The sequence below is a fragment of the Chaetodon trifascialis genome, chromosome 16 (genome assembly GCF_039877785.1).
Source record: "Chaetodon trifascialis isolate fChaTrf1 chromosome 16, fChaTrf1.hap1, whole genome shotgun sequence".
Taxonomy (NCBI): domain Eukaryota; kingdom Metazoa; phylum Chordata; class Actinopteri; order Chaetodontiformes; family Chaetodontidae; genus Chaetodon; species Chaetodon trifascialis.
The window spans coordinates 16226338-16254263 of record NC_092071.1 but is presented as its reverse complement, the minus strand read 5'-3'; the positions used below and the strand labels follow the sequence as shown (position 1 = coordinate 16254263).

The window sequence follows — 27926 nt, the reverse complement described above, 5'->3', positions numbered from 1 at the left end:
ACCTTTAGTGCTATCTAGATCTGCAGATATTGGTTGAATTTAGCCAGAAAACTCTTTAGCTGTTTCCATAAGGACTATTTCTTTGGTAGAAAGTCGTCCATATGAAAACAGCAGAGTACATACAGAGTTAGCTGTTTCCGATCAGAGTTGCTGTTGAATGTCTCCAAACCTGGGCACATAAAACCAAACTATTTGACCTGCTACTACTAGAAGTGAGAATATTATTACTATTATTATTATTATTAGTAGTAGTAGTATTGTTATTATTTTGTAATTTGGGTGAACCAAACCATTAAAGATGCAGCCATGAAACAGTTTGCATAGCAACAGCTGATATCACAACTCATTTTTACTGTCCATGTGACATCTTTGTGATCTGTTTTCTAGGTGTGAGTGACGGAAAACAACTGTAGAATATGCAGCAAATTAAAAGTAATCTTGATGCCTTGAAAACTGCTTTACGTGAGGCATGATGGGCTTAACCCACATTGTTTTTGCTGTTATGGTTGTCACTTTTATCTTTTGTTTCAGACTGACTTGTTTCTATCGCTATTTATAATTTTTTTTTATTGTTATTTCCTATTGTTATGTTGCTCCCCAATAAAAGGTTATTTATTAAAAGTGAGTTTGCTCAGCATTCGATAAATCTTTTGTAAAGTGACTTGTGTTAAGCTGACAATGATGTGAAAGTCCAGCATACATTTTCACAGCAGACTGGGTCAGTAATAATATTGAATATGGCTCTATTTAAGTGTCCCAGTAATTCATGACAGTGTCACAGTGAGCCTGTCAGCACCCCAAAACTGAAGCAGCTGAATGGAATTCAGCCATTATTAATTTTATAATTTAAATACAGCGAGTTCTCATGGACAGAGAGCAGCCAAGGGTCATATATGCTTTCTATATATTCTGTAATGTATTCCGTATGTACTACACTCACCACCAGCTGCACCGACATGTTTGACCACTAGGTGTTGCTCTAGGAAGGTGTCAGCTCTGCCTCTTCAGGGGAGGATGGAGAAACCCAGAGCACTGACTGATCTGAAGAAACAAATGAGTCCTGACAAACATTTTAACCGGCAGTGCGGTGTCAATACAATGTGGGTTTCGGATCCTCACACTCTGCATCATCTACACAAAATGTTCCCGGTAATAAGACCAGCGTTTCCCTCCCTGTGGTGACAATCACAGTGGATACAATGTGACTGTGACCTTGAGATGAATTTCCCTCAGACACGTCAATTCAAACTCTCTCTCAGATCTTCAAGGACTTTCTCCTCTTGTTTCCACATGCATTGACTCACACCGTTAACTTTAAGTAGGCTTTTGAACACCTCCACGCACTGCAGAGCTGTCTGTTTCTCCACAGAGCGAGAACAGATGATGGTTTTGAATCTACTGTCATCACAGCAAATTTGGCAACAACTTGAATTTTAATACATAAATCAAACAAGACAACAGCTCATGACCATCTAATCTAGTAATGTAAACACTACAGCAGACGATATACTCAGAGGGAATACCCCCAAAATGTCAGTATGGCACTTCAAACAGTTAGCTCTCCAGATCACCGCAATAAAAACCGACGTGGTATATTTTACATGAGTATGAGGGATGTAATCCGCTTCAACTTCAACAAACAGTGAATACGTTGCAGTGCTGACTCCTCACCATAAATCTTCTGAGCATTTCACTCAGTTTACATATAACTAGTGCATTTTTCTACAGTCTGTATAAAAACCACTGACATCAGTCATGTCTCAGATTACCCTCCCTGATTAGTTATGAATCTACATAATCACACTGGCACAGAGGCTACATTTACACATATACAAATCTACGGTTCCTGCTGCCAAAAAGCACTGTGTCATAACATTACGACAGCAAATCACAGAACTGGGACAGAAATACCTTAATTAATCCCTTCATGGTCTGTGTTGCAGTTGGTACATTTGGTCTCAGTGGACCTAAGCAGTTCGGATGTGACGTGGTTTGGTCTAGTGATATGCCTGAGAATAGAGTCTCAGATGTATGCTTTGTGCTACCCTCTCTGTCAGGGGGAAAAGAAAAATAGTGTTTGGATTTTTGTGGATAACTACGACCCCAAAGCTGTTCTACATCTACTCATGCACCGTCTGGTGCGCAAGCTGATCGGGAGACAGATGACGTGAGATCTGCTCTCATGGTCGTGAGATTTCTAAAGCATCATCTAGATATGCTGAATGCTAAATACTGATAAATACAGGACAGATGCAAAACACAGATAAAAAAGAAAAAAATAAGTACAGGAACAGCTGGAGATTTCACGTACCACTCCCATGAAGCGAGAGACAGCAGGTGGTTAGCTTAGCTCAGCATAAAGGCTGAAAGCAGGATGAAGGAGCTAGCCTGATTCTGTCCATAGGTAGGAAGAAAAAAAACAGCTGCCATCACCTCTAGAACTCTCCAATTAAAACCTTATATCTTGTTTGATTAATTCGTACATGGTACATCGAGTGGTTTTACGGGTACAGTGACTTTCAGCAGGGACTCCAGGCTTTAGAGATGTAAGCACAAAAGTTTTGTTACCATTGGACAAAGATAGGCTAGCTGTCTCCCCCATTTCCAGTCTTTGTGCTAAGCTAAGGCATAGCTTCATATTTGACAAACATACTGTCAATTTTCAATACGAATGGGTGCAATTTTCCCGAAATGTTGAACAACTCCTTCAAGATATTTAACACTGTGAAGTGAAAAGTGATGAAAGTGTGTGAAGACAGACGTTGGCCTCTAATGCTGCCAGCTGTTTCCTCCTCTGGATTGATGGCTCAGTGAATCAGGTGAAGCTTGTACTCTCCATGTTGCTCAGACAGAGTGAGTGACTGCTTGCTGGACTGTGTGTTCAGGATGTCTGTCACACATAGTGTTCCCGGTGGTTGATGTACACCCGGTCTGTCCCACTCTGATGACACACCCACTCCAGGCGAGACAGCTGCTGTGTGGGGCTTCGTCTTCCCGGTGGTCCTGGCCTCGCTGTGGGTGGGTGCTGCCCGTCAGTCAGCTCGTACCTGCGCTCCGCCCTGCGATTCTGTTCCCGTGGCACAAAACACAAAGCAGTTTTACCTCCTCATGTAATTTTTTCATGTCAGAGTGTCAGAAAGTTGGATTAAGTGCAAACAGAAACAGGAGCAAGAAAGCTTGAGTTGAGCTGAGAGCACAAATTAAAATTTAAACTATCCTACATATTAAATGAGAACAGCCATTAGGCCTCCTGCTTAATAAACGCTGATAATGACATCGGGAAGTATCTAGGTTGTTATCACTTCCTGCTGTGACTCATCATTAGCTAGCCAAATAAGTCTAAATTAGTCTTTGTAGTGTGGCCATAAGTTCGTGATGATTCAGATCCACACAAGTGTACTGACGTGATATGAGAGTGGTTATAAAAAGGGAGGGGGTTACCTGACAGAGCCAGGCCACTTGTGATGCGTGGACACCCAGAGGAACAGCCGGTGCTCCACTGCAGTAGGGAGGGGGAGGCTTGTGTGTCGGAGGAAGGTCAATCCTTAAGAGACAGAGACAAAAAAGTGGCAAAGAAGAGAGACTTTAGTTTTCCAGATAGGACACATGAAAGAGGAAACTGCATAATTAGAAAGAGGTAGCATAAAACCTTTGGTGTAGTGATTTCTGGGGCTTCTTAAAGGGACACCTCCTTGAGTCAAAAGCTGCTTTAACTGAGAACACAACCCTGATGATGTCATAATGATGTCACCTGGGTTATCTGTTGGACTGGGCTTGTAGATTATATATTTCTAACAGAGAGCGTGTGTGTGTGTGGGGGGGAGGTGTGGAGTTTTAAAGACAGGCATTTACAGAGTAAGGAAGATTACTGAAGAAGACACTATCATGTTGCATTGTGGGAAGTGGAGGATCCAGCAAAATTTACAAATGTGTCTTTTGCGATTCCACCAACTTTACGGAAGTACAAAACTAAATCACTGGAGTATCCCTTTAAGCAGCTGGAGCCAGTGATACTAATGGGATCATGCTGAAATCATCAGGGTTCAGCATGACAGCACCAGTATAAAGGTGATGGACTTTCATATGTAATAGCGAATTGAAAGACTTTTGACCGCTGCTCTAAAATCACTCACTGTGCAAGTTCCTTGAAACCACAGCAAGGCGGTTAAGTCAGAGTGATTTCCTCATTAAGTGAAATCCCTCGCCACTACTAAACTTAAACCTAGAAACTGACCTTGACCATTCATAAAACGGTGTCATGACAGGCATTGATTTTCTAAGGCTGCATGTCGCTCGATGCCGCTCTTCTCTTTCATCCTCGGGATGAGAAGCTCTCTTGCTGACATGCAGTCCTACACTCACAACCATGTGTGCTGAAGGGGAGTGGACGAGGTCTGCCTCCACCTGCCCCACCAGTCGTCCCACTGGGACTTCCAGCCACGGTCACACTTAAGATGCTAAGTTTGTCTTGGCATTGACCACAGACCCACACACATGCTGTAGTGTCAGTGCTGTGATGCAGGGGCCACACACATGCACAAATATTGAGTATTTTCTCCACAGTGCTGTTTTCTGCCAGCGTTCAGACCGACAGCAGCAGAGAACAGCGAGTGGGCTGTTAACACGATGTCACATAATCAGTCAGTTTGAAACTCAGTGTGAGGCTGCACAGTAAGCGTCTTTCTGTTTTTCCCTGAAGGGGGCGCTGTCACTGAAATTAGGATGCACTTTTTTTATAATATGTTTTGACTGAAGGAGCAAAGGTTTTTGTTCACAAGTTGACTGAGTGCTCTAAGTTAGGGCGATGATAGGAAATGATATTTCAGCAGAAAAAGTCCTTCAGATGGAGCAATAATAATCCATGTATGAACACTGTTTGCACCCTCAGTAAAATGCTACAGGAATAACATTTAGCTCCCTTTCCTGAGACTTGTTTAATGCATGTAACTTTGTTTCTGTGGAGTGATGCTCAGTGACACACTAACAGGGAGGGATGAGGGGATCAACCTGCAACTTTGCAGATATGGTCCACAGGTTCATAATAATGGTTTGCATGGAGGGGAAGTAGGTTGACCAGCAGTACTCGAACATAACGTGCACCTTTGTGTTGCTGTTAGGACATAAATGTTTAACAGAAGCAGAGCTAATCCAAACAAACCCACAAGGTTGCATCCATGCTCACTACAACACATAAAGGATCCTGCTCAGTGCTGTAAGTTACCATCTGTTACAGATATTCAGAACACACAACAGAGACAGATGAGACAAAGAACACACACACGCACACACACACAAAGCATCCACTGTCAGTCACAGGACTGGCAGGACTGTGGCAGTGTGACCCTGCTCCTGCTGTATACAGTTTAACTTCAAAGTGATTCTTCTTTGCTGTAACATTAACTTGAGTGCCGGTGCACTGTAAGAACAGGCCGAATAAAATAGGACAAGGGCTTGATGCCAAGACAACAATTATCTGCCACCCCTCAACCTTGTCCTGCAGCCTCTCTGCTCCAGGGCGTGCACCACTGCAGCACTCACCACAGGAGCAAGGAGCAACTGCCTGAACCCACCGATGGGCTTCAGTCAACCTCACAAGGTAACAAGCCATTAATTAACCAGGCGAGCATGTTCTGCGGCATGAATTATTTGTCAAACTTACACTTTGTCAGTGTAGGCCGTTGGTGGGGCCTTGCGAGCAGTGAGGATCACGATGATGAACACAGTGATGAGGAAGAGAGCGAGGACTGCGCCCATCACAGCTCCGGCCACGGCAATGGAGTTGGACCTCTCTGCTTGAGACTGGTCTGAGACAGAATAGGGAGAGCCTTTCAGTATACCACAAACACAACAACACCAACATGAGAGAGTGCAAATGAATGCTATCTATGAACACCCATCCATCCATTGTTTATGCCCGACTATCCCTTTTGGGGTTGCGGGGGGGCTGGAGCCTATCCCAGCTGTCATTGGGTGAAAGGCAGGGTACACCCTAAACCGGTCGTCAGTCGATTGCAGGGCAACATATATAGATATGAAGAGCATGTTTCTGGTCTGTGGGAGGAAGCTGGAGTACCCAGACAGAACCCACGCATGCAGGGGAAGAACATGCAAACTTCACACAGAAAGGCCCCGCCCGACCCAGGGATCGAACCGGCAACCTTCTTGCTGTGAGGCACACGCACTACCTGCTGCACCACCGTGCTGCCGCCATTAACTCACATCTACAAAACTTCATTGCTGCAGTTATTTTTCTTCCCTATAGGTGGCGCATAATAGAGATACAGTGGCTACAGTTGAATTTATTGGGGGTCCTGCATCTTGAAATTCGATTAGTCACTAATCATTCACTTTACATCTTCACATCCCTCTATCCATCCATGTGTCTATATTGTCTTTCCTCTGTCTTTTGTGTGTGCGGGGGTCTAGGTGCTGTTGTAACGTCTGCTGAATTAGCTTTGTGTGACCATATGCTTGCATTATGCTCCATGTTGTCCACTGAGGGGATTAGGATTAATTGTGATTAAGATGCATTAAACTCACAGAACAGCGAGCTTTGGCCAATCAGCAGTAATGTGTAAAACTACACTGAAGGAACTGGAGGACAAAAGGTGACAGGGGTGGAAAAAAAGCAAAGTGTGTGATGGTCAATTCCAGTTGATTTAGCTGTTGAGGTGTGGAAAAAAAATCAATAATGTGCTGAGATGAGAATCCTAAATAACAGTTCAATTATGATGCAGATTGAGCAGGCCGGGACGCCTGAGCTCACCCCTGAAAGCCACTTCTTCTTCCTTTCTTCCCCCCTCCCCCTCTTCTCCCATCATGCTGTCCTCCACCAGTTAATAACCGTTCGATTATCTTTGATGGCTGCTGAACTATGACAAGAGCCTCTTGAGTTGATCAAAATGCCTTTAAAAATGCAGTTCATCAAGTTGCTGGCTTTAATGCCTGCTGACAGACATTTTCACAGGCATTCAGAGTGTGACAAGGGACAAAAACTGCTTCAAACACACAACACGTAGAGCACCTTAAGATCCACTGATACACAGAGGAGTGAAACTTGATGTTTTTATCGAATATGATTCAAGATTATATGGCATAAATGTTTTTACGCATGTTCTGTTCTGATGTTTTCCTCCCGTTTCAGTAGTCCAAATATCACCCATTCTGGAGGGGCTTGGATTAGTGGTGTTAGTGGTGGATCAACTGTCCCCAAACTGGGATCTGGCTCCAGTGCAGGACTCTTTCTGTCTCTCCCACTTCAGCACTTTGTGTCACACACACATCATCACTGTGAGGCCAGGAAAAGTGCACGCCGATGCTCGCCAAGGGTCAGCTTAGCAGACGGGCTCGTCATGAATTAAACAGCATGGGGAGTGAGGGGAGCAAGTGATGGCAAGACCCCCCCCCCCCCCCCCCCATCACCACCCACATCCTAAACCTTCAATGGCAGGGTCAAGGGTCATGATATTGCCCAGACAACAGACCCTGCAGGGAGCAGATGCTGGTCTAATAGCAGAGGGGGGAGGAAGGTTAGAGCGGTCGGTGGTCTGCCATTTTTCTCTCAGACGTCTATTTCAATATTTTCAGCTCAATGCTGGTGACAGTTTGATCCCACCTCTACTGCGGAGTTAATATCAAAGTGTCTCTCTTACGCAGCGCTGCATCCCTCGTTTGCTCACTCCTTTGTGTCTTGTGAAAAGTATCCTTGGAAACTGTTGTGTCGCAGGCGAGATGCAAACCCACTGATCTTCACGAGCGTCTCGCACAAATTTCAGCGTCGCCGGCTGACATCATTGCTCTTACTGAGCTGCCTCACTTTTGTCAGCTCTGCCGTGTATTTTCAGACTGAGCATGCCCTGTTTCAAGGTCAGAAAGACAACAACTGCTGTGCCCGTGATAAGATCTGTGGAAGACGGAGAGGTCAGCTGAAATAAAGACTTCTAGGGGAAGTGTGTCTCGGGGACCTGAAGTCCAACCTAAACAGTGCCAAGGTCACATCCGTGTGATGCGTCCTCACAGCCAGAGGAGCGCTCTGTAGCGCAGTAATGGGCCATTTTCAATTCCAGTAGTTAAATCTCTCTTTCCGCTCTGCCTTTCACAGCAGCACAGTTAAACTCTCAGCTCCACGCCGCCTCCCTGCATCCCTCTCTCCCTCTGCTTTCTGTGGCCAGGTAGAGCTTGTGGGAAGACAGCCTCCATCAGCAGCTCCAGATGAGCTTGTTGCCATGGGGACAGTCAATGGGCTGGAGAGTGGGGACTTCGGGCCAGACATAAACACTCAGCGTTTAATTTTACCAGCTGGTAGACAGTGGGGGAAAGATTCACAAAGGGGACGAGATGCAGGGGAGAGTGAGGGCCTTTCTGTCCTGACAATAAAGCAAACTAGGACCGGTGAGGAGGGCACCGAGGGAGCAGAGGAGGTGCTGGATCTCCCTCGACTACAGAACTACCAGCGGAGAGGAGCAGCTCAGTATTACAGCATTCTTGGAAAGTGAAGAGTAACGAAGCGGCGGTGAAGTGAGGAAACACGAATTACATCATGTGCGGCGTCCCACATGTGCGCACTGGGTTGGGGTGGGTGGAGGGGGGGTGTATGCAGCATTATGCGTTAGGGAGCTAGAGATGATGTCATTCATGGAAGCACAAAGAGGAGCAGAGACTGAGCAGTGTGAGTAATGACACGCTTAGAAACCTCCAGAGAAAATAACTCACAGGTGCTAAGGTGCTTTATTCAACTAAAGTATCTCAAAAAGATTGACAAAATAATGCTCCACTGTTGTCACACACATTTTTTTTTTCCTTCCAGAAAGTTACATTTTCTTCAGTATATACAAAAACAAACATGACCACAAAGTGCTTTTAATAGACAACGTGAGACTGAAGTTAATTCTTCACTGAACAACAGTGATTCTACAGAAAACGAAAGCCCTGACAGATACCTGTGAAGTAGAGATCATTTCTCTCATTTTACACCAAAATTCATTCAAGCTTCATCTTTTTGGGTGTGTTTTAATGCCTCTAGGTTTGCAAATACACTGCTTCATTAACTGTCGTGGTGGCAAGGGCAAAAAAAGTGAATATGGCACTAGAGTCCTCCTAATACACAGTAGTGACAATCAAAACAAACAAAAAAAAAAAGCAATAAATAAATCTCACAGAGCAACAAAACAGGTTTTTACATCCCTACGTAAACAATAAGAAAACACTTCTTCTTCTAGGTATCTAAGGCACTAGTTGTATTTCTCAACCCAAAGTGAAGGACATCTCTCAAAGTAAAGAAATATTGACAACTGATCTCTATACAAAATGTCACAGTACAAAAGAACTTCATTAATCCAGGTACAGGGCTGCAAACTGACGATTCAACCGAAAGCAGTGTATTGATTAGTGGAATTTCCGTCTTAGTGCATAGAAGCAAACACAGGAAGGGGATCGAGCTGCTGCTTCCTGGTCTTCTCTGCATTTATGTGAAAGTGACCAGAAAGGCAGAATGAATAGGTGTCGGCAGCGCGCGCTGCCTCAAAACCTTACCTTTAATTCAGCAACCTGAATGAGGTTTTGTGGTTCACAAATTGCCAGCTGTACACTTCATTTTGGACACTGCAGCTAAAGGGTCAGTTCATTCAAATTACAAAGAAACACATTCTCACTTCCATGTAGCGGTGTGTCTACCAAAGAGGGTTGCTTTGGATTTATTGACCCATGCTTTGAGATATCCGTCGCTCAGATTTCAACCTCCAACCCAACACAATAAAGGTTTGTTTGTGGAGCTCATGATGTTGAAAAATGGAATTTAAGACATTTTTACAGCAATATATCTTTAGAGAAACATTGGCTGATCCACATTGTGAATGTTTTGTTATTTGGAACTATGTTCTTTTAAAGAAATAGTGTTTGATGCGAGAGATATTGTAGCAGAAATCTTATTGATGTGAATCTCAATACCTGTGCACCACTAGTGGTAAGTGAGGCATTATGTTAATGTAACTGAATGGATGAATGGAGTGGGATGGGAAGCTTCTGTCTATGGAGGTAAATTAGTTCTAGTGTACTATAGAGCATTTGAAAGGACAGTTTGAAACTCCATGGATTGCAGTATAGGGGTCACATTCTCTGCCTGCAACTTACAGTGGCACATTATCAAATCTCACCATGAGAGCTGCAGCCTATTAACTGCACGAAATTCACACCCTGACAAATAATTAGCGAGGGTTCGGAACAATATAACTAAGTCTCATTTTGACGACTGTAATATTAAAGTGGCCTAAAGCATCTTTTCACTTCTATTTCAGGCTACAAGACCCTGTATACAACAGTGATAGGTTAGTCATTTATATAAGCTTATAATCAGTTCTTAGCTAGTCAGCAATACTTATGTGAGACATCATCATATTTATACATACAAATTAAACAAATATTTGGCATCTGGCAGCAAATATTGTATAGGTGACCACACTACTAAAGTTGGCATGTATTCACAAACACTAGTGTACATGAAAGAAACTGTTCGATCTCCTCCATGCTGTCTGGTAAATAGGTGCATGTGCCGAAATACTGAGTGTACCTGACCACTCACACAAAAACTGAAATTCAACTTTAAATCTATAATGACACACATTTTTCCTCAGTTCAGTCAGAGTACTTGGTGTGTCCTGCAACATCTGATGAGCAATAAAATGTGGCTGTTTACAAATGAACACATATCTGATTGTAAATCAAGCCCGAAATCCCTTTTAAACAAAAAAAAAAAAGCACAGGGCTATTACTTCATAGCTACTCAAAAGATAATCTTGAGTGAAAGATTGAATGATCAGTGCAACAACATGTTGACTGTTGCCTCTGGTGAGCTGAGGATAAAAAGCTGAGAGGAGGTTTTGATAACCACAGATGGCAGTGTCAGCACATCCATCATATGATGCATGTTTCACTGTGGTAGCAATAATAAATGCTATTTAAAAAAAGGGGAACATGAAAAGCGCTTGCAGTTGCGCGCTTGGATAAGCAACAATAAGCCTATTAATGCCACAGATTGGAACTGTGACACAGTCATGTCTTGTTTCTGCAGATTACTCAGAGAAGTGAAATGAGTCCATCAGTGGTTATTTGTGGTAGGTTGTACTGGCTGCACTCTTGAATGACTTCTTTGTGCAACAAAATACTTTGTGACTAGGAGGCCAGCGTATGGTGGCTGTCATACTGTAGCCTGCTTTCAACAATGCCCGGCCTGACGGCGCTCTTGAACTTCTGAGAACACTGGTTTGGTGCCAGAGTGCAAATTCTCAAACACAGCCAATATAATCTGGTAATGAACAGGAGAATGCGTTTAACTAAAGAGGACAACTAACCTGAACTCTTCCCATAATCAGTAAGTCACACAAATAAAGAGATTAAACATAAGTAACATGGTTCCAGCTTATTTAAACTTGCATGATGATGGTTTGATAAACCCAGTGAGTGCCTCATTCATGCAGGCCTCCCTGCTTTCCCTCGCTCCATCCCTCCCTCCTGGGGATAAAAGATGAGCTGAGGACATACAGTAGAAATGCTCTTAAGGTTCCCACTCTAGGCCATCAGCTTTGAAAGGACATTGCTGGGACATCAGTGGTCAAATCCTTAAGCACACAAGTCTGCCATCATAGCAAGTTACATAAAGGAAAGACATCAGGTAGAAAACAAACCATGTGGTCGTCCATTATTAAGTTTGCAAAAGGCAGTGCAATAAGTTTTCAGACCAAGAATCAGCGTGTGTCATCAGTCATGAAGGAATTCTGATTTCTCAGTGAGATAAATCCTTTTTTTTTTCCACTGAGCCTTTATGTCTCTGCTCTGTCCTACTTAGTTTTGGAAAAAATGAACTGTGACCATCTGAATCTCATGGATTTACCTCCAGTCACACTCAGAGGTCACAGGTCTTTTAAACAAATCAGTGTGAGCGATATCTACACATACAAATACAAATTAGTGAGTGACACAAAGCCTGAGCAGGCTGATTTCATAGAAAACAAAAAACTTTCCTCTATAACAACCATATGATCTGTGAGCCCCCAGGGCTTCCACACAAGTGAAAGACATTAGTAATGCTAAATAAATTGGCAGTCCATGTAGTAAGGCAGAGACAGCACATACGTTGGGATCTTTAGTCTCTACACACACAAACTAGCGGCATGTCCACTTCTGTAGGCATGTAGATGTTGACTGTCAAAGTGGCTGTGCAGTCCACAATCTGGCCACATCACACACAGAAACATTCTAACTCAAGTGTCGACCAGGATGCTTGGACAAAACAAGGGAACTACTGAACACAGATTAGTAGAAGTGTGCATGTGCATACAGAAGAGAAATAATGTGTTTCTTCCAAATTTAATAAATGAAACCCTCTGGTTGTACTTCTGCTCGTGCAGGACCAGGTAGCCTGTCAAACATACCACTCCCTACGTGAGATGACGGACCCGTCTGTGTGAGACACATAGTCACCCTCGGGCCCGCTATCGTAGCAGTCATCCGACATGTAGGGGGAGCCGTTTCCCTGTGGTTTAGGTGAATGAGGGTATCTGGCACATCTGGCCTGCCGTGGACTAGAATACTGTGTGTGTTCACGGTGGTGATTCTGCTGATGGCTGCGGTGACTGCTCTCCCTCATTGCCCTGGTGTAGCCATTAGAGGGATACTCCTCTCCGTTGTAGTTGCTATGGTGACGACGGTCACGGTCGTGTTTGAGCTGGCGGTCGCCCCACTCCTCTCGGTCGTGGTCCTGATGGTGGGAGCTGCTGCCGGCTTTGGTAGGGTGGAGCTCGTGTTGTGTGGGGGCTTTCTGGAGGTCACTGGGGCCCAGGTACTGCTTGGTGTAGTAGTTCCCGTGGAGGGTCTGCTGTTTCCGTAGGTAACACACACCAACCACAGACAGCAGCAGTAGCAGGAACAAGGCCCCGCCCACAGCCCCACCCACTATGGAGCCGAGATTACTCTCAGGTAGAGCTTCAAGTGTGGGGGAGCTGAGGAGGACATGCGTCCTTTCATCCACTAAGGTGGAGGACTCAGAACCGGTTAGGACAGGAGCAGTAATGGTGGAGGGCATGGTGGGAGGATCTAATGGAGGGAGGGAGGGTGAGAGGGGAGCAGAGGATGGGAGGGAGAGATGAACAGACAGAGAAGCAGAGAATGTCAATGCCAACTACATCAGCATTTACTAAGTAGGGACAGGTTGACAAAAACATCAACTAAACTAACAGACATACTAAACTATAGAGTACATGCCTCAGGTGAGCACTGCCACTTCTCCAGAGCTTATGAGTGCAGTCTGCCATTATTAAACAATGATTGGTGAGGAAAAATAAAGAGAAAGTCTAGGATTTGGTACAATGGGCTGACGTAACTGACGTATTAGATGATGGATCAAATGAGAAGTTTGTCATAAGCAGGGTCTGAACAGTGCCTCCATTAAAATAAAGAACACCATTTAAGAAATGGCAAAACATCCCCAGCAAGGTTTTTTTTTAAAAAATTGAAGAAAGTGTCTAATATTCTCCCAAGATAAAACCCACAACTAGTCACAGTGATCACAGACCTGACATGGATCAAACAAGTATTCACTGAAATCTTTACCAACATGTATACGTATTCTTTGTTCAAAGCAGGCAGTGTTGTCATCAGTTCAACAATCGATTCACATGGAAGAAATCTGAGAGCTAAACAAGAGCAAACCAAAGGCCATGAAGAAATCAAAGACTACTGAATGAACAGAGTATATTATACACAAGTTATAAAGAAGATGAGTGAATGGATTTGGGTGCAAATACAGGAGAACAAGGTCACTTGTAATAGCTCTGCGAAACTTTGTTGTTGACTTCTCTACTGTCTCATCACCTATTTTTGTTGAATGCTACAGTTTTTCAAACTTACAAAGACTGGCAACACCTTACAGCCTGGGGAAGGGGGGGTCGTGGGGTGGTCACTCGTCTTCTAGCGGATACTGGAGCCTAGTTACAGGTACACAATCCTCATTTTCTTCTTCATTTTCAACTAGCATCTTAGAAGAATGTTCCTGTGGTGACATGCTATATTTTTTGCGCAGGTGTGTGTGTGTGCTGCCTGCCTTGTTAACTCAATCGCAAAACACACTTCAAAATCACCAACTCTGGCTTGGTCAAAATAAATCCTTAATAGATGTGGAAAATATTCTCACTCTAGACGCTGTTTTTCCTGCTGTTTCTCCATGCTGTTGCTGTCCTCTTTGTGCTACTGAGTTAGCTTGCTGCACAGACAATTAAATTAGCAAAATAAAATGAGAGAAAAATAAAAAGAGATGGCAATGGATTCAGCCAATCCCTGATGTATTCATCCATTCGCAGAACCCTTGTAACAAACCCCCTTAAACTCCCTGATTGCTGCAACTGTCAAAGTAAATGACACCATCTTTAAATCGCAGACATAGTGTTTGGTGACTGAAGCCACCTTAAACAAGAGTTTCTCAACCTTGTGGTCAGGATCCGGGGTCACAATATGCAGATGGAGTCCCAGCAGGTAAGACTGACATAGTGGTATGTGTTTGACATATTTGTAGAAGAAATAAAAAGGAAATTGGATTAAAAGATGTCAGCATTTCTAAATATGCTCAGTGGGTGAACACAGGACTAGCAAACCCTGTGCACCGTAATGCAATCCAGGACAAGAGTTGTGATTATTATTACCTTTGTGAAAGTCACTGCAGTTTTATTTGTTGCTGACATGCGCTAAAAGAGGTGTCAATTCAGCTACATTCAAATTTTGTACTTTTTTTTAGGTTAAACACAACAATCTCAAAAATCACCAGTTAGGTGAATGAACAGTGTAAACTATTGTTTAATGGTAAATCATCATCATCATATTAGTAAAAAATGATCATAATAAATCTACGGAGCAAATGTGGAACCTACTGAGGCGACTTCATGATGGGACTAGAGAGAAAAACCAAGTGGTATCAGAGATCTCCTTAATTTTCCTACACTGGCGTAACCAATTTAAAAAAGTGCATAATCAAATTATTTTGTGTATCGCATGCTTAAATTGCACAAGACATGCATTTGGCACCGTTTTTTGCAGGCGTAATGATGCATTGCCACTGTTAGAACACCAGCCTTGAAGTGAACTGGATTAGGGTGATGCCCACAAAACAGAAAAGCCAAAAGCCATAATCAGAAGGAGCTGAAGTAATGGAAAGAATCTGAGTCTAAAAGCTTTAATGGTCCTGCAAAATTGCTCTGCCACTTCATTCTTGATGCCAAGCCAGATGTGAGGAAAAGATTCACATCTGAGGGATGATAAACATGGACCAAAGGTTTGTAAGTCAAAGTATATGAATCGTACAACTCCATGCAGTGAACTGACGTATGTGAGCACAACCACAGCAACACACACCACCAAGGGTACACCAACACATGTAAGCTTGCACACACCCATACAGGTCCTCTCAAAGGAAAATGAAATATGGATGATAAATAATAAATAGGAGTTGAAAAGAACTAGTTAATGTTTTATGAATCTGGGACATCATCTCACAGTCAGGCTGCAGGCTTTTGCCTCTTACTGCATGACACATGCAGAAATAAAAGAAACACAGAAAGGAAGAGAGAGAGAGAGATGTAAAAGAAAATCACATCATAATCAGAACTTCATTCAGGAAAAGAGCCTCCACAGACAAGACAGATTTTGTGAAACCAGAGGAACATGCTCCTCATACACAACAGAGAGATGACATACTTAGAAGCCAAGCCAAGAGGACAGAACAGAGGCAGAGCACTGTGGTCTAAAGAGGACTTAAATATTTGCAGCTGTTTGGCTCAGGAACTCCCCTTTTGAACATCTGGAGGCATAATGTTAATCAAGGCTAAACAGCATGCAATTAAGACTAAATGAAAAGGGTCAAATATTATCAGTGCCAACACACTGTATCATTGGTGAACGCTTGATAGACTGTCAGTTTGCACAGAATGGACGAGAGTGATCCAGTGTCACATTTCAGCTTGAAGGACAATGTCATAGGCAGTGATACCCTCTATGACGTGCGTGCGTGCACAGTGCTTCCTCAGGGAAGAGCAGGCAATAAGAGTCAGCTGTGTTCTGGTGTGTATACTCCGCTCACCTTGTATGAGAATGCGCACATCCCGACTGCGGAGGTTGATGTCATTGGCAACCTCACACCTGTAAACTCCAGAGTCATTCCGCTGGAGGGGACGCAGGAAGAGCAAAGTGTTGTTCACTATTTCCACCCCTTCTGGCATTTCACTGTCCAATCTATGACGCACAAGAGAGGGAGACATTTAGAGAGACGCACCTGCAACAAGCAACCTGTTATGTAATCATGCACACAGGTATGTGACATTTCATTTGGAATGTAATGATGAATAATTCAATGATGACTTGAAGATTTTGGATCAGTTAAAGATGTGTGAACATATCTGAAAAGTAAAGCTAACAATCCCCTTCAGTCACGAAATGTCTAGTTAGCTGTAAAAAGCTACGACTCAGTGTTTTTTGGAGTGATGCGTCAATTTTAAGAAGGAAAAGGAAAATGTCATACGCGCACCTGATCCATCTGAAGTGATGAGCTGGTGGGTTTGCATTAGCTTTGCAAGTCATTTGAACATTTTCCCGTCCCACGTGCCAGTCTCCATCATAGCCTACAACTGAGATGTCAGGTGCAACTAGAGAGGAAAAAAACGACAAATAATTTAGATATACCCACAAACTGGCCAGAAACCTGAGAAATAACCTTAGAATATACTTTTCAACCAAGGTAAATCTTCACACCCTAAAAATATTTCTGCTGTGATACTCTATTGATATCTCTGGCAGTCACTCTGCTTTACATCAGCACACACATGCAAGATGAGCGTTTGCTTAGTTTGTGTGCAGCAATATATGGAGTCTGAGGTCGTTCATGGCCTAGAGACGTAAGCCTGCGTCCTCAAAATATCCACTAAGGTGTCTGTAATCAAACACAGTACAGTGTACAGAAAAGCAAACAGTTGTGATATGACAGCTTGTACAATTTCTAACCAACAGTCAACCGTGGGTCCATCTATACTAATCTAGCTCCTGTATCATTTTGCATTAGTTTCATAGAAAACTACTTATAATGCAGAGTTACAGACATACTGTGTTCACCATGTCATACACTGAATAAACACAAAATCCCTAGGAGTTGCCGTCCGTCACAAAACGGAATGTCAGAGCAAAGTTAAATGTATCTGTAAAACAAAAGAGATTTTCAAGGAGGTAATTTTACCCCTCTCCCCAGTCTATTTGCAGCTGGTACGCAGACATCCATTTGTACCCCACAAACTACAGATATGTACTCTAACATCTACAGAGGCTTACTGGCAGAAAACATTTTCACTTTTGACAGTTTAGGGGCACACAGGGACATGTACTGACATAGAAAAGCCTAAAGAAATACAGGCTTTGAAAAAAAGAAAAAAAAAAAACCCAAAGAAAACACCAAGGACAGCCTCTCTTATACCACAATTAATACCTGTAAGGAGACTGCATGGAATGTCCTTGATTTCATCTGTCAATTGAGCGGTTTTCAAAAGCGAATTGTTGTTGAAGTGCTTCAAATCCATCAAACATCAACACTGACAAGGCCAAACCTAATCAGCTGACTGCTGTTGGAAATCAAATACCTTTAATATTAAGTCTTTCCTCTTGTACTTTCTGCTAAACACTGTGTTTAAATGCTGAGGGGAAGGAAGGGAGCAGGAAAATAGCTGCCACTACTTGTTCCCTCTCAGCAGACAGCTGGGCCTCTTCTCTTGGACCAGAAAAAAAATCACTCCATTTTACAGTGTAGACTCTGCTGCACCCTCTAATCTACTCACTTCAGGCCTGTGAGTTTATTCTGGCCTGATCAGTCCAATAGAGTCAATAACATTTTTTTTGCCAGTGGCTGCTTCAGTGATGTGTTAAAAATATCTAATCAAAGTCTTACACTGCACATTGAGCTGGTAAGGGATCCTGAAGTCACTCTGCAGAGCCGGGTGGCGGACCACACAGGTCAGCGTGTGGCCCTGGATGTGACGTGTGGGCTGCCAGAGGTAGCTCACTTGTGTGCTGGTTGTGCCGTTGACTTCATCAAACAGTTGCACTTCTGACTGACCAAAGAGGTTGGACTCCCAGGACACCTCAGCAGGGGGCCGCGCCCGCTCAGCGATGCAGGTGGCCACCACGGTGTCGTTGCCACCATCGATCAGGGCAGTTGAACCCGCAGACACGTAGACCTTCGGCTCCACTGTGAACAAAGATAAAAAAGGGGCGGGTGCATTAGATTGTGCATTAATTGTTTCAGCTGTACTTGACATTACCTATAGGAACACTAACTGTTTTCTTGAAGAGGTGTTACATACATCATACATGTGTGGATATATATATATGTATATATATATATATGTACATACCAAGTACATTGACAGTAGTGGCGGCTTGAGTGTTTCCCAGAGGAAATGTGGCAACCTTACAGGTATAGATCCCAACGTCTGAAAAGCCCACGTTTTCCAGTACGATGGTGGCATCGTGTGAGGAGGGTGAGCGAAAATACAAGCGGTGGATAAACTCTGGAGGGATGGAGATGCCAAACAGTGGGTTGTAGACAGCCACTGTGACTGAGCCTGAAGGCAGACGGCGCTCCCAGGAACTCTGAGTAAGAGTTAGGTTTGCGCCAACCTCCACCCTGCACTCTAACGTCACATTCTTCCCCAGCACGGCGTTCACCCTCTGAGGCACCACCACCTGACTGCCCCAAACACCTGCCAAAGAGATGCACAAAAACAAGACTTTAACCACACACAATCATGTTCATCTGCAAACACGTCTGAATATTGTAACACCGGTAATCAAAATAGTTGAAAATTAAAAGCACTTGCACTACAGCTTTGCAATTATTCATTTGTATTAATCCAGATCCCAACGATCACAAAGAGAAATCCAGTGTTTCAAAAAAGGTATTTTATTAAATGTATTATATAAGACTTCTGAAACTGAAACCAAGACTTTAAAATCACAGTATATAAAGTATATAAAGTATAGTATATAAATTCCATCCCGTTTGGATAGTAGAGCTGAAACAACTAGTTGATCAACAGAAAATTAACTGGAAATAATTTGGATTATTGATTGTTTAAATTGTTTAATCAAGCAAAGATGGTAAACTCTCTGATCCAAGCGAGGGCTGTAACTAATGATCATTATCATTGAGAAATCTGCTGATTATTTTCTTGATTAGTAACTGTGTCTATAAAATGTGTTTAATATTCAGTTAATTGAGAACTAAGAAAAGCAGCATATTTACATTAGTGAGGGCGGAGTCAGTGAATTTTTGGCTTTTTTTCGCTGCCTTTACGTGTTTTATATAATTTGAACCTGAAAATCTTTCAGGTTCTGGACTGATGGGACTAAAGACACCTGAAAGATATCACTTTGGGCTCCCAGAACCTGTGTAAGAAGTTTTTTATGACTTAACGATGAATTGATTAATCTGACAATAATCAACAGACTAATATATGATGAAAAACTTTGTATGCTGCAGCCCTAATTTAGATGGCACGCAATTAACTTGAAAAGAAATTAATTTTCAGAGCGGATGAATTAACAATCTACAAACCAGGTGACTAATCAATAATGCCATGCTATGGTCAGTAGGGTGGCCTGGTAGCTCACCTGGAAGACCGGGCGCCCTTACTATTAATTGTTGCAGTGGCCCAGGCTTGATCCCAAACTAGGGCCTCCAACTACGTGTCATCCACCCCCTCCCCTCTGTCTTGTCAAAAGGCCAAAAAACAAACAAACAAACAAAGAATCTCTAATAAAACCAAAAATAAACAATAGACTGAGTGACAGAGGAGTATTTCTGGTGTTACCGCTGACGTCAGGTGTTCAAAAAAAAAAAAAAAATATCTGTACAAGTTCAGTACCATCTGACATCTGTGGGTGTCAGTCTGGAATCAAAGCTTGATACCACCACAGCAGGTGTTGGACTTTTGAACAAATAAAACACAGCTGACTGAGTTTTCCATTGATGAATTTATTTTGTCTCTATAGCTTTCCTCCTCCTGACCTGAATTTGGAAAATAAAAACAGGCCGTCAGTATGTCCTTTGTCCAAATATATCCAGCCCATGCACTCTGTCACCTGCACCTGTCACAAATGTGGCTTTCTCAAAAGCAGAGCGCTCAACGTCGTGTTAAGAAGAGTCAAAGGGATGTGAAGGGAACAGGCCGAGACGGGCAGGAAAAACGATGGGAAGAGATATGCTAACACGAGGATGACATCATCGCTGAGAGAAGAAAGGAGGGCTGAGAGTGAGGAGAGGCGAGAGGAAAGTCACGTACGAAACACAAGTGAGAGGAAATGTATCACCAGGACTCCACTCGACAAAAAACAGAGGAATTACCTTACTGATTCAGAAAATACAATATAACACTGCTAGACTGCCAAAGCCCTCAACCAGATCACTAATTGCAACAAGCTGCCAGCAGGAAGACATCATCATAAATCAAAACCTGCTGCGCTGCTTGGCAACTGACTGCAAATATTCTATTGTTGTTTTGCCAAAAGCCGCTCTTTCTCTGGCCAATCTCCTTCAAAAAGGCAATGTCCTCAAATATTAGCACCGCAGAAGTTTCCCTACGTCTACACTATGAAGTAAAAATGTCTATTTTTACCTTTTTTTCTGCCAGGGGATTAAAGATGGAGTTCGTGACAACACCGTACTGTTTCCAGTTTCCACTAGTTTAATTTTCATGTTATGGATTCAGAGGTTAATTACAAGGTTTGTTATTAGGGATTCCAGATAATGACAAAAACAAAAATCCTATTAGCTTAATCAAACAGTGTGAAATTGGAGAATAAATTATATTACATGGTAATATTGTAAATATGTATTAATCCGCTTGAGAAATCTAATGATTGACAAGGCAAGCTTTCCATTCCTTTCACACGTTGTCCCAGATGGAGGTGTTAAAGAAAATTAGCCAATGTTCAACTGTGGCTATCAAATCTTGCTAGCATATTTTGTGCAGAGTAGGAATCATGAGAATCATTGTATTGTGGGGACATGCTCAGCTGTGGACACACTGCTCCTAAATTTATTAACTATTTAGGGCCTTGCTGAAATCATTCATCTCCTTCCACAGTCCTCATTCTGTACAAAAATGCATAATATGCTAATGCGAGAGTTCAGCATCGGAGTTATCCAAATCAAGTGAATATCATCCAAAGTCACAGTCTTTTTAGTGTAGAATTGCCTCTTTATGTTTGCGGTGTAACTGTGGTAAAAGACTGCAGTAAAAAGACTGCAGCGTTGGATGATATCCACTTGATTTGGCTAACTCAGAATGCTGAGGATTAATATCAACTTCAAATAACCTTTGGAGTGTATTTTTGCACAGAACAAGGAGATTTTGTCCCCCCATCAATCCCACTGGAAGCATCTATCTAGGGATCTTTTACTGGCCAGTATGAGGAACTTACCCTAAGCAAAAACTGTTTCAACGTACAACTCGATTCCAAAAAGTTGGCTCACTGTGTAACGTAGATGGGAACAAAGTAGATAAAACAGAATGTGATAGCATCGTGATTGGGTATGATAGGGGTATTCTTAAAAGGCTCAGTTATTGTCAAGCACAGATGGAGCGAGGTTCACCGCTCTGTGAAACATGTGACTGTATAAAGGACATTACTATAGGAGCTACTTCATAAAAATGTTGTCAGTACACACAGTTTGATTGCAAATGATTCTATCATTTCTATTTTTGGTTTACACTGTCCCATTTTTTTAAGAACCGGGGTTGTACATGTAGGCATAAGACAGGCTTGAAAGACATGTCAGGCTACCCTTTCATAAAGTAATGACAAGTAATGACCACTTTCATTTTTCCACGAGTGAATCCAAAACAGTACACTCAGCTATTCCAAAATGCAGGAGGAACTACTTTATGACAGTTTGAAACTATTCAATATGAATTGGAAATTATTTGAGTCAGAAATCTGGGTTAAAAAAAAACTATGTATAGTCTAATTCTGTTGGCAAATTGTATTGAAACTCTTGTATTTCTTTAACACATTTCTTCAAAGCATTTGTTCACATGAATTAGTCATTGTCTGCACTACAAAACAAATTTTTCACTTGCATGTTACTGGGAGGTCATTACTGCTGTGAAGTTGCTTGCAAAGCTGTGCTGGCTGCCATCTGAGGCAAGTCTCTCTGTCAAAGCAAACTGAGAGGAAGCTACACTTTGTGGTGGTAGACCAATCTGAATCTACTTTGAATGATTAATCAAAAGTGTGATTGCAAGTGCATTCTTTTCCCCTAGCATGCTGTTAGCTTACCAATTGTAATATATAATTCACTCACTTAAATGGCAAGCAAAACAGATGATGCATGTTATGGCTAGATTGCACTGTAAAAGAAATCTCAATGTCACTACACTGTTCAAGTGCTTTAGTTATTTAGAATTTGATCATTTTACGAAGGATTCTTTTGATTTTTAACCAATATCCGACCATCAGAGCAGCCTCTCCACAAACACATGGCACAACATAAAAGCTCCTGGCACTGGGGGGCGTGTTGGATAACGACTTTTCAACCATCATTGGTGGATTGTGCTCCTTTGAAAACATTGATGGCGATTATAACTATGTTTTTAATAACAGGCTCAATTTGGAAATGGCATCGACTTTATTGCGTTTCGTGTGCCCCCGGTACTTTTTCATGCTTTTGCTTGCTGTGGTCTTGGTAGCCTGAGTAGCATATTTGATCTGCTGCTGACGTGTTTTGACTCTTAAACTGCTATGGTCTCGGTCGTGTTAAACTAACGTGCCATTTTAAAACTCAAACTCAGGAAACTGTGTTTTTAGTGGCGACCATCCACGGCTGTTGCTCTCCATGTAATTTTGCATGTGTAAAAAAGGAATCAATGCAATCATGTAACCCATAGTAGCTTAATGTGTACTATTTCTAGCTATTGGGAGGGGTGCTTTTTTATTGTGTATATACTGAAACTGAAATACTGACATTGATTCGAATGCCTTGATGGATTAGCCCCACCGCAGTTTAGGCAAAAAATACTCTGCCACTGCCCCTAATCATTGTTATTACTGATAATTCAGGTTTAAGGTTCATGTTTGGCACCACCACAATAAATTGTCTAAAACTAGTGTCATATTGTAATATTACTGTATCACCTAAGTTTTAAAAAGAAAAGAAAACTGGTAGAACATGTGTAGATGTAAAAAAAAGTTGTTAGTCTTGAGCCCTGCAAGTGATTAATTCAGGTGATTAAGTGAGGAGGCAGACCGCTGAGAACACATTTAAATAAACTGGTACTTAATGGCAAGGGACTTAACGGGCACTCCTTAAAAAAACAAAAACAAGAAAAAACACACAAGTGGAAACACTAACCCAGTAAAAGATTCAAACTTTTTGACAACAGGCATAATAAAAAACAAACAAAAAAAAAGTATGTATAAAATATGTGAAAATGCCACAACTGAATCCACATGGCATCTACTGTATGATATACTGTGACTGATCCTCTGTCGAGTAGAAAACTAATTTTACGACTTACTGTATTTGTTGTGAAATAGCTAGATGACAAGAATAACAGCAGAGTAAGAGGAAAGAAAGCAGCATTTGTCCTGCACGGAATATGTAATGGAAGAGGTATAGCGACCGTATTAAATTTTTATAAGTGACACAACGACAACCTTACATAAGCATGCCCTCGTTTTCTCCAACTCAGAATAAAAAAGTGATGAGAAAAAGGGCAAAGTCTATCTGATCTTGTATGCAGCCTATCTTGACATAGTCATAAGAATGTTTTCTCCCTTCTCCTTGTGCTTTCAGAGACAAAGAAAAGAAACTGCTTTAAGTTCTTGCAATCCTTATATCCTCAAAGAGAGCAGCTACAGTAGACACTTTCAGTTTGATTTGCAAATGCACCACAATGTGTCATTCTCTCTGGCGCGCGCACACACGCACGCGTGCGCACACACACACACACACACACACACACACACACACACACACACACACACACACACACACACACACACACACACACACACACGAAAACAGATTATAGATATCCTGGCATCAAGGACACATTGCTCCCTGGGGACACTCTGCTGCTCGTTCTCACTTTAGTCAATATTACCTTCACATGCACCACTTATGTGGCAGCGAGTGTATTAATATGTGTGTCTTGCCAGAGGGCAGCGTGTCTTGTTAAAAGCGGAAATCAGAACATAAATGGTGATGGTGTTAGGGTAGAAGTGGCAGAGCCAGCTGTGCAGAGCAGGACAAGGAGGGAGTGAATGGCCGTTTGATAGTGTGGCTTATCAGACCTTCAAATCAACTTTTTGCACATTTTATGACTGGCTTGATCGAGCTGCACAAAGGCGCACAGACGCAGGAGCGACAAAAGGCGCATTTCTAGCTGACTGCAGAGAGCAGTAATGCAGAGGTGCAGGAACACTAATCATTTCTACTACATGAAAAGGACAAGATCAGCTGTATGTCTGGTAGCATCACAAAGTTCCATCAATCAATCTGTATGAGGTAGCTGGTAAAGGAGGAGAACCTGACCTAATACAAAGTGTAGGTCTTAAAGCTTCCAAAGACCAAAAATATTCAGCAGAAAACTGGCTTTCCGACTCCTTTATGGGAGCACATTTAACATGTTGGTTGGGCATTAAACCTGGATTATTTTTGATATTACCACTGAATTTAATTGAGAAATGTAACAGTTCACACATTCGTCATTATGGAGAATCAACATCAGTTTATCAGCCAGTGCCAGATGATCATCACAACTTCAGAAGATGTTGTGGCTTTGTATCTGTCAGCCCTAGTGGCCAGAAATAAGATTAACAGAATTTAAAATAAAGTGCATCTCGGTATGAAACATCAAGTCTTCAGAAACTGTGTTTGTTCCCCTTTAAGACCTAGACATTATTAGCTGTGAGGGTGTGTGCACCTATTTTGCATTCAAAAAAGGCACAAGGTCAAACTCCTCATTGAAATGTACAGCAGACTTAAACTGAAGCTAGATAAATGGGCACCTGTCTGTCCTCCTTAACCTTAACTCTCAGAGGGAGGTAAACAGTCTGTTCAGGTATGGACTCTTGGATTCCGGTAATAACATGACAGAGCATGCAGTACATTAATAATGTGGTAGAGGCTCTCTGGGTCAAGTCAAGTCTTTAACAAAGGAGTTTCAGAGCTTCTCTTGTGCAACATGAGCAAATCTTTTACATTGGGCAAGGCATAGATACGCTAGAGTGACGGTGATGTACAATGATGCTCTGAAATGGAACATTTTTATGGCATGAAACACATTTTTTCTATCCTTTATATTACACACCTGTCAGTATTATGGCTAAAACATAACCACTACCAAGTGAGAGAACTGCAAAAGACCCAGTAACACAGGCCTGTAAATACTAACTTTGTTTTGTTAGAGTTGTAAGAGTAAACTCTACAGCGATTTTTGGTGTTGCATTAACACTGTAAGATGTTCAGTGAATTAGAGGTCCTTTTCCTACCCTTTTCATTTTATTTAATTATTTTGTTCAGGGATTTTTGGTTTTGTGCATCACACGATGTCAAACAAGTTTCTTCATTATTTATCCAGTAAACATTTAACTTTTTGTTGTTGTTTTTTGCAGAGGAAAGGGATTTCATGAGGTACAGAAAAGCTGCCTGTGGTCAACACATCCCAACCCATAATATCCAGCCATGCACTTTGGCTGGTTTCTTTTAAACACACAATATGCTGACTTGAGAACAGATGAGGACGGATTCGTGACAGAGTCGGAGCTAAACTGCAGCGTCGCTGCTTTTTGAGTGTGTGAGCACTGTGGACAAAGTTGGCGTTTTCCAGGGTGTAGTTAGTAATTTGCCCACCCCTTGATTAAATCATAATGAGCTCAAAGTCCACTGCAGACACATGGTGGCTGACTCTCATTCCGACCCGGGAGGTGCTAACATTAACCATTGTCTTCTCTGGTGACACACGTTAAGTTTCTTAAGATTTTGCAAAAGGCTGCTGGCGTGACACATAGCATAGCAGCATGTTACTTTGATGGAAAACGCTTCTGGAGCTAATATGGCTGCCAGTGAATCTACAATGACCCAAGTGTAGGTTGGGTAAAGGTGCATATATATAAATATATATATATATATATTTATATCATTGCCTTGCTTCCCGGTTTCTATGGACTGTTTCTATGGCAGCCTCGGGTCGCACCATCATCCGCGGTGGTGACGCTGGCCAGCTACCACTCCGAAGCATCCAAGTGAACTTGTAACCAAGTTTCCTTTAGTCTTTAAACGACACCTGCTACACTTGTTAAACTTGCTAGTTCGAAATAACCCACAGCTTCAGCGCACGGTGGAGGCTAGTTTTGCCCACTCGTTCGCTTGGTTTTCAGCATGATACGCGAGGCAACGGGCTCTTTTACAAAACTTCTCTGTAGCGTTAGGGAACATAGAAAAACTGCCATACAAAAACCCAGACTCACCTGTAATACTGCACAGAAGGTGAAATAATGCGACCTTGCTCTGCTGTCCGAGGTAACTCCGGTGAGAAGGCGGCAACATTTTCAAAAGCAGCGCAGTCTCCTGCTCCAGGACCCGGGCGTAAGCTGCATGCCAATTTAACGGTATGTGCTGAACGGAGGAACCTCCTCAGCAACAACTCCGAGCTGCATGTGGACTGTACCATCTACTCAGCGCGGAGCGGGGATAGCCTGAGCTCACCTGACAATGGAAGTGCACGGTCATTTGTCGAGGTCCAACAGCGACATCCCCCTGGAAGAATGATCCATTAGTATACACATTACGTCATCGCTGTTGATAACCCGACATACATTGATCAATCAAACCACTTTCTTCTTCGCTGTCTTTGCTGGTTACTTACTGAAAATAAATGTTCTGACAAAAACAATATGGAGGCCTACCCGGTCTGTTTTGTTTGTTTCGCTGTCTGTCAGTCAGAGGGATATTTTGACATTATTTAACAGATTTCAATAAAATTTGGTGGAAACTGGGACAGTTAATTGAGAAGAACTGATTCATTTTTGGTGCAGATGAGGCCAACATGCGAACATATAAAAAGCAACGCTTACTTGTCTAATTCTTGAACTTTAAAGTGTACACTCATTTTGTTTCTTGGATACTGGGTCCATCTGTAGGTGGTTTAGTCCACAGTGACTGCATAAGATAAGACTTCATTGATCCCACCCCAGGGAAAATGAGTCCAACTATGTATCTTTTCTGCATAGACTTCATGTTCTTCACCACTTTGATTTTTTTTGGCAAAAAGGTATTTTTTTCACCATTTTGACCGACCCTACAAAAAACTTAATGCACCTATTTTCTGGTGTTCCATACCATTCTCATTTCATACAATAGCAGAAAGGATTGTGTCATTCTTGCTAGAGCACATCAGGACACTGTAACCACATTTAGATCAAAAATGACCTCATCAGCTCTGAGCCATGTTTTCAAAAAGCCTTTTAGCCTGTAGGTGGCGCTACAGCAACAAACAATGGCACGACTACTCATGGGCACATTTTTTTTTTTTTTTTTTGCAGGTCATACATTTATTTCGACATGCAATTGCAAGAAAAGCACAAATATAATAACTGGCTGTGCCCAGTGGCCTTGGTTAGTGGTGGCCATCGATAGTTCATTATGTCCTCCTGGGACACTTTGAACTGAGCCTTCATTAATGCTATGACTTACACCTGTGTGTTTCCTGCTCAGACAACTTGGAAAGTCTGCAAAAAAGGTCTACACTATTCATCCTGGTATTGGGCCATAGAGATCATGATGACAGCTGTATCCCTGTGGGGTACAATATGTCTGTGGTATTCATGAGCTTATGGTAATA

The 27926-nt window shown here is 42.3% G+C and overlaps 1 protein-coding gene across 2 annotated transcripts; it reads right to left on the bottom strand.

Annotated features, from left to right (window-relative positions):
• Window positions 1-1411: 1411 nt before the first annotated feature.
• On the bottom strand, window positions 1412-26742 carry nectin3b (nectin cell adhesion molecule 3b). 2 transcript variants are annotated; one of them, XM_070983720.1, is made up of 8 exons: window positions 26554-26697; window positions 18432-18779; window positions 17966-18265; window positions 16562-16679; window positions 16118-16269; window positions 5660-5804; window positions 3442-3544; window positions 1412-3067 (listed from the first exon to the last, which is right to left on the bottom strand). In XM_070983720.1, the coding sequence occupies exons 1-8, from the start codon at window positions 26630-26632 to the stop codon at window positions 2894-2896; spliced, it is 1419 nt and encodes a 472-aa protein (XP_070839821.1). In that variant the 5' UTR covers window positions 26633-26697; the 3' UTR covers window positions 1412-2893. The 2 variants fall into 2 exon arrangements, with proteins under 2 accessions (XP_070839821.1, XP_070839820.1); XM_070983719.1 differs by lacking the exons at window positions 1412-3067; window positions 3442-3544; window positions 5660-5804 and adding an exon at window positions 8671-13086 and having other exon boundaries at window positions 26554-26742.
• Window positions 26743-27926: the final 1184 nt, after the last annotated feature.